Source organism: Oryzias latipes, chromosome 10 (assembly GCF_053564925.1).
Source record: "Oryzias latipes strain Hd-rR chromosome 10, Olatipes_Hd-rR_3.1".
In the NCBI taxonomy this organism is placed as follows: Eukaryota; Metazoa; Chordata; class Actinopteri; order Beloniformes; family Adrianichthyidae; genus Oryzias; species Oryzias latipes.
The window spans coordinates 20,159,321-20,175,564 of NC_136246.1; the positions used below are offsets into that span (position 1 = coordinate 20,159,321).

Sequence of the window (16,244 nt, forward strand, 5' to 3'; positions counted from 1 at the left end):
AATCCAGCTGCAAACACTCCAGCTCCAATATGTTGAGTAAGGAAGATAAGGTGTGGAACAGTTGTAAGTACGCATGACGTGGGCAGGAGAAGGTTGGAGGGAGGTGCTGAAGGAGGAGGTGGAGCAGCTCCCTCCTCAGGACGCACGGCTTAAAGGCTTGGTGGGAGTGTGCCAGGGCTCGCACTTCATCCAGATCTAACAGAAACGAGCCTGACGCATCTCTCTAACCCGGTATTTTCTCTAGGAAGCACCGTGAACAGGGACGGAACGCGGCAATCATGTGCGGTAAGAGGCGTTTTGAAACTTTTTGTTTTTCCTTTTGCAAGCTTACATTTAAATTTAAGAACAATTTACTACCTCTACCAGAAAAATATTACTTAACGAAGGGATACTTAACTGAAACCTTTTTAACATAAAAACAGCCTGAAAAGACGCATTTTGTCGTGTTTGGATTTCTGCGGATCTTTGCGCACAGTTGAACGCGTCAATGTGTTTGCGGACGCAAAGTCCAAGCAGCTGAAATAAGACTTTTGTCAGCCTCACGTCTGTGGAAGACGCCGTTGCCTGGGTGTGTTGCGCCGGAGTGTCTCCAACACTGCAACACTGCAACACTGTGCGCAGTGTGCGCGCCCGTCAATGGCCAGCTGTGTGCCTGCTGGAGCAACAGCGGGGGCCCAGTGGAGTTTCCAACAAGCTGGGGGCCATTCTTGACCCACAGCACTGGTTTATGTGTGACTAAGTAAACTGATAATAATAATAATAATCAGCAATAAAAAGGAGGGACCTTTATCTAATTGTTTACACTGGAACAAGTCATATACTGTAATCTATAAAAAATGTGTAACCCACATGCAAAAACTTTTATTTGAACTAAATGGAAACATTTGCTGATTCACTTGGACAAAGTTTAAGATATAAAAGAATACAGGAATAATAAAACTAATATATACAACGACTTCCCAATATCAGCAGAACCATAAAGTTAACCCGTGATTGCACCAATAACTGTGTTTACGCTGTGAGATTTATAATCCAAAAACATATTGATAGGTAAAAATAAAAAGGTAAAACACTGCACTCCAACATGTCATTTATGTTTCCATTGTTCCTCCTTTCAAAGGGATCTTTGCTTACCTAAACCACCAAGTGCCACGAACCAGAAAGGAGATATTTGAGACGCTGGTGAAGGGACTGCAGAGACTGGAGTACAGAGGGTACGATTCAGCAGGTGAGGCTCATGGACCCACGCATGTTTGCTGTTCAATCTCAGATTGCTTAAAAGCTGGCAGTTCTCTCCAGTAGCTTTTGCCCCTCATGCTCTTGTTATTGTGTAAAGCATTACAAAAATACAGAATTAAAGCCCTTTAGACTGAAATACACACAGGACAGGTAAGTGCTTGCCTCCACTGTGGCAGAACAGGTGTGACAGAAAAAAAAAGGCTTTGATGAAGCAGTGCTGCAAAACCAGAAACACACAGTCAGCAGTCGAACATTTTTGTATTGTTAAAAGTGTAGAAAAATAAGATGAATGCCTTACCTCGCATAAAACAGGTGTAACAGGTGACACTGGTTTGGTCTCATTCACGGATGTGAGAAGTCATAAATCTGGGCGGGGTTTACTTCAGACTAAAGGTCCTGCGGCTTGTTGGGATAAAAATACTTTAAGAGAAACTTTAAAGATCCCACTCTGTGGAAAAGGATTCTATTTTTTAAGGTTCCTCACAAACCAAAGCGATGAAGTATTACAGCTGCTGAATATGGCAGAACACACCCATACACGTGCTTTATGTTTTTTATCCTGTTTGAACAGGATAGTCCTAAACACACACCACGTCCTCAGGACACGTCACAGTGCTTTAATTTAATTTAGAAAGTCAGCTTTAGCCACATCTAACACCTGTAGAGTACTCTTGAAATGAAGAAAACTCAGCTTAACAAGTAGGAACCTGCTTCTTGTTCATAAACACAACAAAGGAGATTCATGGGACTTTCATTTGGGGGGTTATATTTAAAAAAAAAACGAATGGAAACATGTCTTGTGACACCCCCCTGGCTTCCCGCAGGAGTGGCTGTGGATGGTCCAAATAAGACAAGCACCGACTCCAACAACAACTACATCCGTTTGATTAAGAAGAAGGGGAAGGTGAAGGCTCTGGATGAAGAGCTCCACAGTAAGTTCATGCGTTTTTAACCATGAAGTCTTTAGGATTTTTCGTTTTTCTTGTTTACTGCCCCCCCCCCCTTTCAAATGTAATTTTTTTGAGAACTGAAGGAATTTAATAATAATAATAATAATCCATTTTATTTAAAGCGCCTTTCAAGAAACCCAAGGACACTTTACAAAACAGAGGTTAAAAATAGACATTAAAAGCACAATAAAAATAGTAGAAAAAATAAAAAGTGAATCAGGATGGGAAGGCAGAAATGAACAGATGGGTTTTGAGTTTAGACCTGAAAGTAGGCAGAGAGTCTATGTTACGGAGGTCAGGAGGGAGGGAATTCCAGAGTTTGGGAGCAGAGCAGCTGAAGGCTCTGCTTCCCATTGTGACGAGTCGGACGGGAGGGACAGAGAGCTGAACAGAGGAGGAGGATCGAAGATAACGAGAGGGGGTTTTGAGATGAAGGAGGTCGGAGAGATAAGGAGGAGCCAGGTTATGGAGGGCCTTAAAGGTGAACAGGAGGAGTTTGAATTGGATCCTGGAGGTTATGGGGAGCCAGTGCAGCTGGTGGAGAATTGGAGTGATGTGACTGAAGGAGGGGGTTCTGGAGATGATGCGGGCAGCTGAGTTCTGGACCAGTTGAAGCTTATTGAGGGTTTTTTGTGGGAGACCAAAGAGGAGAGAATTACAATAATCTAAACGGGAAGTGACCAGACTGTGAACCAGGATAGAAGCAGAGGGGACAGTGAGGGAGGGGCGTAGACGATTAATGTTGCGTAGATGGATTTAATTGCATGATTTCCTTGTCAAAGGTATTTCTGGAATAAATCGCTGTAGGTTGAAGTTTTTTTAGTAAAAGGACTGTGTTTCCCACTCCAGAAAACAACTCCCTGGACCTTGAGGAGGAGCTGTCCACACACTTTGGCCTGGCTCACACGCGCTGGGCCACGCACGGAGAACCCAGCGCCCTCAACAGCCACCCTCAGCGCTCTGACAAGAACAACGGTAAATGTGCTTCCATACAATACTCCAACTTCCCTTTTTAACTTATTTGAAATGTGTCTTAATATGTCTGAAAGACCGACTCCGATACAAAAATCTTTTTGATGTTTTTAACATTTTCTTGTGGCATTTTAATGAGGATGGAGGACATATATAGGAAAAAATAAAACTTAAAACCACATTTCAGAGTATTTATTTATTCAAATCAAATCAGTCAAATCATGACTTAGGAGCAGACAAAAAAAAATGCGATTTGAAAAAGCTGGTAGGTGTGACGTGGAAGCTACTGTCGGTAGGCCACAATCTTCCTGCTCTGCTACATTCTGATGCATCTACTTGCAGACGAATCGATCCATGTATGTTTTTGTTTACCGCGTCTAAACTGGAATCTGGTTCAAAACTGTACGGCTGGATAGCTCCAATATTGCTCACGTTTTGCACAACTGATGTTAGATTTGGGGTGTGAGGGGCTGTAAACTAGCGAAAAAGAGAGTTAATAGGTGGATGATGGGAAGGGGGGAATTAATTCACGGCAACATTCCTGCCCAGAACTCAGAGGCAAATTTCTAATGAACTACTGCCGCACTGCAGGAACAACCGGTATGTCCTAGAAAATGACAGTTTTATTTATTTTGGCTAAAAACGACATAATAATATTTAAATTACCTCTGAGAACGCTTTGAAAATAGATTAAAGATTATCGGAGGGGAACTTTAACAATAATAATTATGCAGATGTAAACATTTTTGGATAATTTTGTAAAAATTACACTGTTTATGCTTAAAAGCAGTAACTATAACTGTACAGACATAAAGTCAAATATTTTAAAGTCTAATAAGGCTTTTACTATTTTCCAACTTTTTTAGTTGTAATCTCTCCACTTTTTCTAAAGTTATATAAAGTTTTATACCTATAACCTTTTGCTAAAGTCATCTGTCAACCATTGAATTTTAAAATCAGGAGATGTGGCAACTTTAATGTACTAAACTTTAGGTTCTTCGGTCATTTTTTTCCCTCATCATTTAATTTTCCCTTCTCTATATTTTTAGAGTTTGTTGTCATCCACAATGGCATCATAACCAACTACAAAGAGCTGAAAGAGTACCTGGTAAGTGTATTTTTATTACGATGAGCATCAGCACTGACAGTACTTCTGCTGCACTCTATATAAGCTTCATTTCTGCTTTCATCTCTGATGAAGATTTTGCACATATGAGTCAACTCATGTGCTGCGATTTTATTTAGGCTCCTGATTAGCAATCAAACGCAGCGGCACGGGCGTGGTGTCGGGAGGCAAATGTGACTTTACACGTGGCCTGAGTTTGTTTTTCTGAGCCAGCATCTTTACTCTGCGGGGAAAGAAAACAAAACATGGGAGAAAAACAACAGCAACATTCTATTCTTAAGGGAATATTTGCAAAAATGCAAAGATGGCAATCAAATTCAAAACTGATGAACGCTTAATACCAACAGAGATTTGTAGCACGAATAAAGTTCGTGACATTTTTGTGTAAGATATCACAATTTTTAAATCCAATTTAGTTGGATTTGTCAAAACAAAAATGCAAGGTTTTGTTAAATCTACTTTATTAGAAACAATGCATATTAATTACCTTTTTAAGATAAATAGTTAGACTGAAGGCTTTCATTTCAGATATATATCTGTTACACTGATGTCACCTTGGGTTACTGAAACATAACTAATAGATTATTAACGCTTAGACTGTCAACGTGATTCTATTTCTCTTCATCTATTGGCAACAAAGACTCAACATGTGATTGGTGAATGTTTACAGCGATGTTCAGCATCATTTATATTGCATTCTCCATGTTTCTCAGATCACCAAAGGGTATGAGTTTGAGTCAGAGACAGACACAGAGGTGATCCCCAAGCTGCTGAAATATGTCTATGACAACCGAGAGAATGACAAAGTCACCTTCTCCACGCTGGTAGAGAGGGTTATTCAGCAACTGGTGAGTTGATCACACATGACTTTATTTTTTTCCTTTAATTTAATTTAAAGCCTTTTTTTTCCCATCATTTACTGCTATTTACAATGAAACTCTGTGAACTAAGTTCACTTTTACAACAAAACATTTCCATGGCAACAGCCCCCACATCACCACAAAACGATGTCAGCAAACAGATTTTTGGGGTGAGGTAGGGTCCAGCTTTTTTTTTTTTTTCCATTGTATGAGTAATCTTTGCAGCTTCACACTTTCTGTTCAAAACATACAGTGTCCTTTCTAGACCGGCTATAATGGGAAGCAGATTTTCCAGCTTTCGACACAGCTGATGTTACGCAATCCATGTCCCAACATTGGCCCCGAACATCCCCCAGATCTTAAAAGTTCGCAGAAAATTGTCACACAGAGCGACTTTTGTAAAAACCCTTTCTGTTTTCTGTGTGTGTTAGGAAGGCGCCTTTGCTCTGGTGTTTAAAAGTCAGCATTACCCCGGAGATGCTGTGGCTACGAGGTTAGTAAGCACACACTGACACAAACCCAGACACACTCTGCCTCTGATTTCACTGATCCTCCATACACGTCAGCCCTGCTGCAGATGCGTCACAGCTGTTGTTCCCCCTATGAAGCAAGCCAGACATGATTTCAGGAGATTTGTTTGATTTTGGGGTGTCTTGATGATAAGTAAATGACTCTGTGGTTTCAGATATCTTTAGTTTTAGCTACTTTTAAGTTGAAATGAGTCAAATTTGCTGTCTGGAGGTGCGGCTTAGATTCTTTTTTTCCCTCTCGGTTCCCGGGCCTCCTGGTTTCTCAGCTCAATTTATTCGGTTTCTCTGTGACTCATTAACAGGCAGACTGGAGAGTTTCCGGTCAGCTCTTGCTGCGTAGGATTGTAATTTAATTGCTTTTATCATTTACTTTTACTTTGCAGTTTTCCTGGTTGAATGAACTGTCACGTATCACGGGAAGAGGAGATTGTTAGTACGCAGGAGGGAGCTAATAAGAGGCAGCAGGGGGAGGAGGGTAGGGAGGAAGTCACTAAAGAAAGATTAAGGGTACCTGGTTATTTATGCAAACAAGTCATCATGACAGCTTCTGCTGTTCAGGCTCTCTCTGGATATATCTATTCTCTGCAAACAAAAATGGACATATGCATTCTGGAAAAAATGTATTTAAATTCTAGACTCTAAAAAAAATAGCTATGCTAAATTATAAGGCTACACTGCTTTGGTGGCTGAGGAAAAAAGTAATACAACTTTAAAACTAGTTTTGTTACAATTATACATTAGACTGCGGTGAAGGTGAAATTAGCTTTATAATCTTAAATGATATGTGTATGCTAAATGCTAAAAATACAAAGAGTAAATAGTACATTTTATTCAAAAAAAAAGTTCCATATTGAAAAATGCTTTTATAATTGCTGAAAATGCTGAAATGATTAGAAAAATATGTGTAGGTTAATGGAAAAAAAATCGAAACAAAATTGCTAAATAGACTGGTTAAATATTCTTGAAAAATACACTGTATGTATGCTAAATGCTATATGGGAGAGCAGTGGTTAGAAGAATCAAAATTTGCTTAATGTCATTGAGCGATGAAAATGCATGGTCTAACAGCAGAGAGTGTAGAGAAGCAGTAATTACCACATTCATATATTATGGAGAGGAAATAAAACAACAACAACAAAAACGCCCCTCTCACCCTTCCACGGGTGGTTTCTCCTCCAAGCTCGGGTCCTCTACCAGAGGCCTGGGAGCTTGAGGGTCCTGCAGGATCTTAGCTGGTCCTACCACTGCACTTTCTGGACTGAGAGGTCTGAGGTCTTTCCAGGTATCTGTTGTAGCCACTCCTCCAGCTTGGGGGTTACTGCCACCGAGTGCTCCAATTACCACAGGCACCACTGTCACCTTTACTTTTCAGGCTTTCTCCAGTTCTTTTCTGAGTCCCTGGTATTTCTACAATTTCATATACGTATATATATATATTTTTTTTTTTGAACGATTTGAATAATAATTTTGTCCTCGATCATGAGAAAATTGCCACAATGACATGTTAAAAACACCAAAAACCTGATTTTTATTGTAGTGGGCATTTAAAAGTTAGGGCTACTATCATTTTATTTTTCTTCTACTAGAGAGCCACAATGGAGGGGTAAAAGAGTCACATGTTGCCCCAGAGCTTCAGACTCCTTGTCTAAAGAACCTAAAAAGGAGTAGAACTTCAAATGAAAGTTTTTTTTAGCAGAACAAGCTCCAGCTAAAGATGAAAGAGGAATGGATGGAGAAGTTGGACCTGTATTATTCACAATGACATGTTAGGTTTAGATGTTGGGCTGCAAAGCAGCATGTGATGATGTCTGGCGCTGTTGTGTCTTGGAATCCTCGTTCCCATTCTTCCCCCTCCTCACGTGAGTCCTTTTTGTTTTCGGCAGGAGAGGAAGTCCGCTGCTCATCGGTGTGCGAAGCGAGCACGAGCTTTTGACCGAGCAAATCCCCATCCAGTACAACTCTGGTGAGTTGCGTTCCTCCCCTCGTCTGCTGCCCCATTCTCTGCATGAATGCTTGATTTCAGCGCTCACATGCACAGCAACACGTAGAGCTCCAAGTCTTTCGCCTGAAGTCCAATTTTCAACAAGTGCTTCTAAAAGATTTGCTGTTAAAAAAGATCAGTGCTGAGCAAGCTGTGAAATACTCATTATGATGGTGTACCCTAAAAGCATCTGTAAAAGACATGAATTCATTCACCAGGACTAAAATCCACCACCATCTAACATTTGTCTCCTTTATGACCATTCTAAATTTATAATTCTAGTGCTACTGAAGTTATAAACTTAAAAATGGGGGAATATGAAGGACAGATGCAGAGAGGTACATCAGTTTAACCCCAGTGAATGGTAAATGTTTACTTGGTTGTATTTTTAGCACATAAGGCAACTGCAAATGTTTGCAGCAGCTTGGATGATCTTAAAGGTGAAAATGAGTTTTTTTTAAGAAACATTTTGCAGAAATTACATGGTCCCTTTAATGACATTTATCTAAAACGTTTTGCTCATAAAGGGTATATATGCCTTTATTTTGACATAATTAGATTTTGAAATAATAGTACACTTATTAGTGTGTTATTGATGCCCAATCATACAGAAAGCTAATAATTACAAACTAAGTTTATCCTAAAAGAGACATTTCCGTTTTGTTTTTACATGTGTTTAAATCTTCTGAAAGCTCCTCTGGTTTCCTCAATACTTCAGAGTACAAAGCAACACACACTGCTGCATGGTTTTCTTACTCCTGAAGTAACCTGAGATGTTTTGAATTGCTCCCACATACACTGCATTTATTTATTTTTTGCTTTCTTAGAAGGAAGATATTCCTGAAAAGTCACAATGGGACACCTGGGTGTTTTTACATGTGGGGAGTTTTAAGGAAATCGGAATCTGGGTGAAATTCAAAGAATCCTCGCTCACAGAGACACCTGTCAAAGGTGTCAACAAACCTCACACTTCAACAAAGTGATCCGCACTAAGGATTGCTGGTTTTTGTACGAGCTGCCCGTTCCGTTTTACTCCTTTATTGTGCATTGGAATGCGTTATCAGTTAAAGGAATTGCTAGTAGAATATACCAGACTGGTGCAAAGCTCAAGGAAGAGGAAAAAAAAGATGTCATGAAAGACTTACCTGCACAGAAGGACAGCGTAAAAGTGATGCCTTTTGCAAACAAAGAAGTCATTTTTTCGACATTTTGATAAGAGATCCAATCTAGCTTGAAAAGCAACTGTGTGGGGGGAAAAACTGCAGTGGGGAAAAGAAATATATGCCACTCGGACAAAGACAGAGAGACTTGTTTGAATCCAGGAACACTTGCAATGCTGTTTGTCTGGTTCTGGTAATGAGAAGCGGTCATCAAAAGCAATCTTTGAGGTGCGCTGTGAATGTGAAGTCACAGTTAACTTAAAACATACATAACACTCACCTTCAGCTGACCTGTTATCTGTTACCTCTGTAAAGCATGTCAGTTGTAAAGCCCTGTGGCTGACATTGCAACACCAGGGCCATCTGTTAGCTCTGCTGCAGGAGCCGGAGAAGCTCCAATAGTCATGTATGACTTTGGTTTAACTAGATGTTAAAAAAAATGTTTTGTCTCCATTTTTAACTCTGCAGGTCAGTTTAAAGAAGGAGTTCAAGAGAAGAACAGTCATAACCGGTCTGACAGCTCCATCAACTCTGTGGGGGACGGCAGGGCCGTGGAGTATTACTTTGCCTCCGATGCAAGGTTTGGAAGCAGCTTTATGTGCAGCCAATGTTTTTAATCTCTTCATTTCATATCTTATCCATGAATTTGAATGGCTAAGTTGTGTTTCCCTGCTGTTTTATTGTTTCTCTGACTCTGTCCTGTGTTTCTGTCCACAGCGCCATCATTGAGCACACCAACAAGGTGCTGTACCTGGAGGACGACGACGTTGCAGTCGTGACCGGGGGCAAGCTCTCAATCCACAGAATCAACAGGCAGGCCGGTGAAGACCCAGTGAGGGCGATTCAGACCCTGCAGATGGAGATGCAGCAAATCATGAAAGGTCAGATGATTACTGACATTAAGTTCATGAAGTACTCTTATTGGTTTTAGTGGCACTTTATCAAAACTAAATAAAAACGTTCCAAGCTTGAGCAAGACATTTAACCCTTGTGCCATCTTAAATGACCCCACCCTTACATTGACGTGTTATTCCTACCATGACAAAGGTGAATAAAGGTGGAAAGATTTCATGTAATCAATGGACACCGGTGAGGTTCACAAATCATTGAAGAAAAAAGGTTCAGACCACTGTCTAGTGGGTCTAGATGACCCAACGTAAAAGTGCCAAGGATAGCACAAGGGTTACAAAAATAGCATGTTTGCCCTCTACTGGCCTTATGAAGGAATGGCCATTGTGACTTTCCATTCATATTTCAGACAGGAAACGTATTTAGCATGTCAAAATAAAGCTTAAGAAATATCAGCCAGATGAGCTAATGTTATCCTTTTTTATTTTTTCAGGAAACTTTGACGCCTTCATGCAAAAGGAGATCTTTGAGCAGCCAGAGTCGGTGGTCAACACCATGAGAGGCCGCATTTGTTTTGAGACCAACAGAGGTGATTGATGATCAGACTTGAAGCTGAACGTTTTGTTTTCTCAAACCAAAGCAGACAAGAACCGGAAGCTTTGGCTTTAACCTATTTTTCACCTTCAAGTACTGTCAATTCACCGGACAAGCTTCTGTAAAAATGTTCTAAGACGTGCTAAATTGGTAATGTCGTGTCTGCTTGGTCAGTGCTTCTTGGGGGACTGAAGGACCACCTGAAGGAGATCAAACGATGCAGACGGCTCATTGTGATTGGATGTGGCACAAGTTTCCACGCTGCTGTCGCTGTGAGTAGAACAACGGAGGCTTGAACTTCCTGTGTGCTTGATGACTTTTACTATAACCCACAATAATCTTAATTTTCAGTTAGCTACAGTAATGATTTCATGGCTGTATTTGTTCCGTTTTGTGTTTTTTAGACAAGACAAATGCTTGAGGAGCTAACAGAACTGCCTGTCATGGTGGAGCTGGCAAGTGACTTCCTGGACCGTAACACGCCAGTGTTCAGAGATGACGTTTGCTTCTTCATCAGCCAGTCAGGTGAAGGGAAAAAAAAAAAAAATAGCTTCAACCCTTTTATGCCGTATGTTACTAATCTGTTACGTACCATACAAGCCAGAACTCCTGCTAATCTAGCATCACCTTGAACGGGAAGAACGTTGAAAAATGTTTTTTTTAAATACCTGAATATAAATTCAAGCATAAAGAGATTAAAACTTTACATTTTGACACATTTGTCTTTATTTTTTATGCACATAGTATTAAGTTGGTATATTATCCGCATTCTCAGGCGAGACAGCAGACACTCTGATGGCGCTGCGCTACTGCAAAGAGCGCGGGGCTTTAACAGCTGGGATCACCAACACTGTGGGCAGCTCCATTTGCAGGGAAACAGACTGCGGAGTCCACGTCAACGCTGGGCCGGAGATAGGAGTGGCTAGCACTAAGGTACCATTTACACTGCATTTTGATGAGCAGCTTTACAGAAAAAAATCTGTTCTACTTTTGGGGAGCCGCTGAACATGCAAATGTGGATGATTTGACTCAAAACCATGGCATTAAAGAGAGCAATATCCCCACTTTTATGAAAATAACCTTTTTGTAATCTTAGAATTGAATATTTTTGCTGTCAAAAAACTGAAGATAAATAAATTAGTTTTTTGTGTTAAATAACATTTTACATGCATTGTTTTTGTTGCTTTTGTTGCTCTGTTCTCTGTTGCAAACCACAATCAGTTCAACTTAAGGATCAACGTGAGTGTTTTCTGTGTTCTAGGCTTACACTAGTCAGTTTGTGGCTCTCATCATGTTTGGCCTGATGATGAGTGAGGACAGACTGTCTCTGCAGAAAAGAAGACTGGAGATCATTGAAGGCCTCAAGGTGCTACCCGGTCAGTACTCCCACCAACTATGAAACATTAAATACAGAGCTGAGGGTTCTAGATGAAAGTTTCAAATGTATCAAATGTTATTTTCATACCTTTTATAAAACGGAAGCCTTTGAGGTGTTGTCCTAATTTTTAATGAAGAGTTTCTTTATTTTACAACACATTTATGTAGAGTGAGCTTTACAAATCTACATCTTTAAAGTGGAAAAAGGCACTCACCTCTCCTTTTTTTTTACCTGTCTTTACTTGCATCAGACCTTACACTCTCTCACCCTGGTCTGAGCTGCACGTTACAAATTCATTAAAAAACCACTTATTTCATAATGACTGCTTTTCTTTTGGTTTTATCTGCATAGCAACCATCTTACGTTTTGGCCACTTGGTGGTGACGAACAGGTCTATGTCATTTTTAGAAGAATCTGCAAAAAGAAACTTTAGGGTTGTCTTGGCAACCGATGTTTTTTGCTAACCACGCCTATATTCATAACATGTTCATACATCGTTTCGTTCCTCTATTACATTTTCACAATCCGGAAATAATCCGGTGAAGAAAAACTTTTATGAGCTCACCATGCTAACTCTATTCCAAATCTACAACTTTTATTCCAACGTTTCGATTCAAGTAAGGCAAGACAAGTTTATTTGTGTAGCACAATTCATACAGAAAGTAATTCAAAGTGCTTCACAGAACAGGAAAATGCATTAAAATCACAATACAAGTAGCTTCCCATATGGTGTGAAAAATGTGAAAATCGCCAAATTTCACCATTTTCCTCCTACAAGCCATAGGCTGTGTGGCCATCCCATAATAACTTTAAAACATCCACAGTCCGGGACTGCTGCATGACATAAATGGACTACAAAATGAATGCACTCAAGAGAGGAAGGAGACAGTGGTTCACCTTGATTCATGGAAAGGTGTGTGGTTAAACAAAAATGCAGAGTCTACATTTAATTACCGGTAAATATAAATAAATTTAATTAAAAGTTGAAACTTTCCCCATAACTGCACCAGTTTATGATCAGTACAACACTCTCATGTGAGCCATCACTTCAGGACGGATTATTCCTTCACTTAACTTTGTGTTTGACCTTCATTGTTTTAAACTCTCATCATGATTTTTTGTTATCCCACTCTCATAGATCTGATAAAGAATGTGCTGTCACTGGATAAGAAGATTAAGGACATTGCACAGGAACTCTATGAGCAAAGATCTCTTTTGGTGATGGGACGAGGTTACAACTATGCTACCTGCCTTGAGGGGGCGCTGGTGAGCTAAGATTCATTACAGATTTGTTTGTCCTTTACTTTTAGATCCTAAAAAATAGACAAAAGTTGAACATTTTATTAATTCTGTGGGTTTTTTCAGTGACGATCTGACTTGTTTGGGGGGAACTGTCTTTGTCCTTTTCAAGAAAATCAAGGAGATCACTTACATGCACTCAGAGGGCATCCTGGCAGGAGAGCTGAAGCACGGCCCCCTGGCACTCATAGACAAGCACATGCCTGTGATCATGATCATCATGCGTGATGCCTGCTACATCAAGTGTCAGAATGCTCTGCAGCAAGTCACTGCTCGATCAGTACGTCTGGAAGAGACACAAATTGCTCAAGCATACCCAGAAATGGAAGCACGAGTGCAAAAATCCATCCACAAATCTCAACGCTCCCTTTGCTTTTGTTTTCCAAAGGGTCGGCCTATCATTATCTGTAGCCAGGACGATTCGGATGTGATGAAGAATGCCTACCAGACCATTGAGCTTCCACACACCGTGGACTGTCTGCAGGGCATCCTCAGTGTCATCCCCTTGCAGCTGCTCTCATTCCACTTGGCCGTCATGCGAGGATATGATGTAAGTGCTGGGGAACAACCCACAATCTATAGGAGATAGACAGCAATTGGTATCATTCACCGGTTCCAAACTTTGAGGGAAAAGAAGATAGTAAAATAGTAACATTTGTGGCAGTTGTTTAAACTCATTTACGTTTAATCTTATCAGGGTAAATCTCTTATTCATATATGTTGTCAAATGTAAGTACGATTTTAGCTGACGCAGCAGGAATAGTCCCTGGGTGTGTTTATATGCATTGAAGTGGCCTGGTTTCTGGAGATAAGCAAAGAAATCCCTTAAATGGTTTTCAAGCACAGGAGAATCCAGATTGCAAAACCTGCTCTCTGTAATCTGGGCATGGGGTTACGAAATTCCTATGATGCATTTCTGTCAGGGATATCAGCTTTCATAAAATGTAAATTTGCATAACATATTTGAGGTGTTGAAATCTTGTTACTAAGATGGTTTCTCTAATAGCTATTCTTCGTGAAGGTACTTAAGTGCATGAAAATCCACATGGTGGTATAAAATTGAACTTGGAAAACATATACATATACATCTCCATCCAGATCCTCAGCAAAAGGAATCGTGAAGTCCTCTAGAACATTCTGGTAGACTGTTGCAGTGATTTTGAATAGAAGAAAGCTGAGTTTACTAACACCAGTGCTGGACACTGCAGCCCAAATCCTGACTGACTGTAGAGATTTCACACTGGACCCGAAGCAGCATGGGTTCTGCTCCTTAACAGTCCTTCTCCAAACCCTTGGACCTTGACTCACAAATGAAAGGCACATCTTACTTTTATCAGAAAACAGGATCTCGGACCACTCGCCAACAGTCCAGTCCTTCTCCTTGGTCCAGTTGAGACATTTCCTCTGTTGGTCCAGGCTCAGAAGTGGTTTGACTTGAGGAAACCAACAGTTGTAGTCCATTTCCTTAATGTGTCTGAATGTGGGTTTTTTTTAAGCTGTTCCTCCACCTCATTCCACCCTTTCTGGATCTCTGCAGTTTCTGAATCTTGTCCTTTTGATAATCTGCTAAAGTTCATGGTCGTCTCTTTTGCTGGTGCATCTTCTCCTTCCATTAGACTTTCCTGATTCTGCTTGGGCACAGCGCTCTATGAACAGCCAGCCTCCTTAGCTAGGAACGTCTGTGGCTTATCCAGACTATGGAGGGGATCAATGGCGGTCTTCTGGCTGCTTGTTGAGTCTGAAGTCTTCTCTGATGAATTGAACTGAGACAATTGAACCAAACTGAACCAAGGTTATGACATGTGGGGAACTCGTGCAAGTGCTATGAGTTTAGCAGATGATTAGTTGGTGAAGATCACTTTGAAACAGTCCTGTCCTTTAGAATTAAGGTAAATTTCTTTTTTTTTTTTTTGGTTTAATTAGCTGAAACCCCAATTTAGGTTAAAAAAAAACAGTGGGCCCTTAATCTATATTCTATACATAGTTTAATTCTTTGAATGGAATTATCAGTATACTTCCTTTACATGATATCCTAATCTTTTGAAATAGTTTATATTATATTTCTGCTCAAATTACAACAAATATCTTGTCTCTCTGTGTAATTAAATGTTTTTAGCAGCTTTTCTCTCCCTGACTGACTGCAACGTTTGTCTTTCGATTAAGGCTGATGTGATTAGGCAACTACAGGAGAGAGCAAAACCAACAAACCAGACCCACCTGCTGCCGTCTGCAATCTCAAATATGTTTTTTTTTTTTTTACCAGTGCTGTAAAGTTCATTTAACAAAAGAACTTTTGTTTTTCAGGTGGACTGTCCCAGAAACTTGGCCAAATCTGTGACAGTGGAATAATTACAACTCATGGAAGTCAATAAGATGAAAAAGTGAGAGCTTCACAAGGATTCCAGTGCAATTGTGTGATCAGTTTGTGTATGCTGCAGAATCAATATAATGCTTAGAGACTCTGCTCGAGTGTGTGAATGGGACTGACAGTAACAGGTAAAGGGTTGTATTTTATAAAAGCAAAATGTGAAATCTGGACAATAGGCTGCTGAGGAATGAATTGTTCCAGAACAAAATCTGGGAACAGCAGAACACACAGCCCATATGAACCTGTTGTGCCTTTGTATTCATCATTAAAGACAACAAACACGTGTCATACATCACAGAAAAAGACCAGAAATACTTTGAAGTGTTTTTGAGTGTGCAATACAGGCACCAAAGGTGCGTCAAGAATGTATTTAATCACTTGATGATCGAACTTGCTCCTATTTTAGAGGTTTAAATGTTGGTCGGGCTTCAGAACCCTCTTTGTATTGAAGGAAAGCAGAAGGAATTTCAGCTTTTATTGATTTTTAAGTCAAATTTTGTACACTTCTTTGTAAATGTCTATAGAAATTATGTGCCTTGAAAGTCAAGTTGTCCTTGATATTATTTTTAGTTGCTTTAATTTAAAATGTGTTATGAAGAGAACGTTTCTAAACTCTGCACTTCATGCTGTTTATCAAATTGTGCTTTACTGATTAATAGAGCACTTACAAAAGTAAATTAATAATTTCTGTTTACAATTTTTGTCACCCATTTGTAAGGATTTGGTAAAAGAAAACAATGTATTTAACTGATTATTTTCTGTTTATTGTTTTTTTTTTTTTTTAGGGAAAAAATATCTTTGGTTGCATTTTAAACTGTTGCGGCGAAGGCAATCAATTACATTTGATGAAGCATTCTTTTTCAAATGTGCACTTTTCTCATGCAACTTCTTTTCTATTTATGCATTAAGTTTATTAAAAATGGTTCTTGGACTTTAAA

General features: G+C 39.8%; 1 protein-coding gene across 2 annotated transcripts; it reads left to right on the forward strand.

The window, feature by feature from the left end:
* Window positions 1-80: 80 nt before the first annotated feature.
* Window positions 81-16,244, forward strand: gfpt2 (glutamine-fructose-6-phosphate transaminase 2). Of its 2 annotated transcripts, none has more exons than XM_004073316.4 (19): window positions 81-285; window positions 1,121-1,228; window positions 2,064-2,171; window positions 3,039-3,164; window positions 4,211-4,269; window positions 5,001-5,135; window positions 5,579-5,640; window positions 7,561-7,640; window positions 9,287-9,398; window positions 9,536-9,699; window positions 10,161-10,256; window positions 10,436-10,533; window positions 10,666-10,786; window positions 11,037-11,194; window positions 11,523-11,637; window positions 12,778-12,905; window positions 13,051-13,218; window positions 13,327-13,488; window positions 15,243-16,244. In XM_004073316.4, exons 1-19 carry the CDS (start codon window positions 279-281, stop codon window positions 15,285-15,287), a joined length of 2,052 nt encoding a protein of 683 aa, XP_004073364.1. In that variant the 5' UTR covers window positions 81-278; the 3' UTR covers window positions 15,288-16,244. The 2 variants fall into 2 exon arrangements, 1 of the variants encoding a protein (XP_004073364.1); XR_013658572.1 differs by having other exon boundaries at window positions 89-285; window positions 13,005-13,218.

Bases quoted from the DNA above. Each gene is read 5' to 3' on its own strand.
- gfpt2 (XM_004073316.4), top strand. The intron at 1,229-2,063 runs GTGAGGCTCATG...GGCTTCCCGCAG, and splicing joins CAGAGGGTACGATTCAGCAG to GAGTGGCTGTGGATGGTCCA. The intron at 10,787-11,036 runs GTGAAGGGAAAA...CCGCATTCTCAG, and splicing joins CTTCTTCATCAGCCAGTCAG to GCGAGACAGCAGACACTCTG.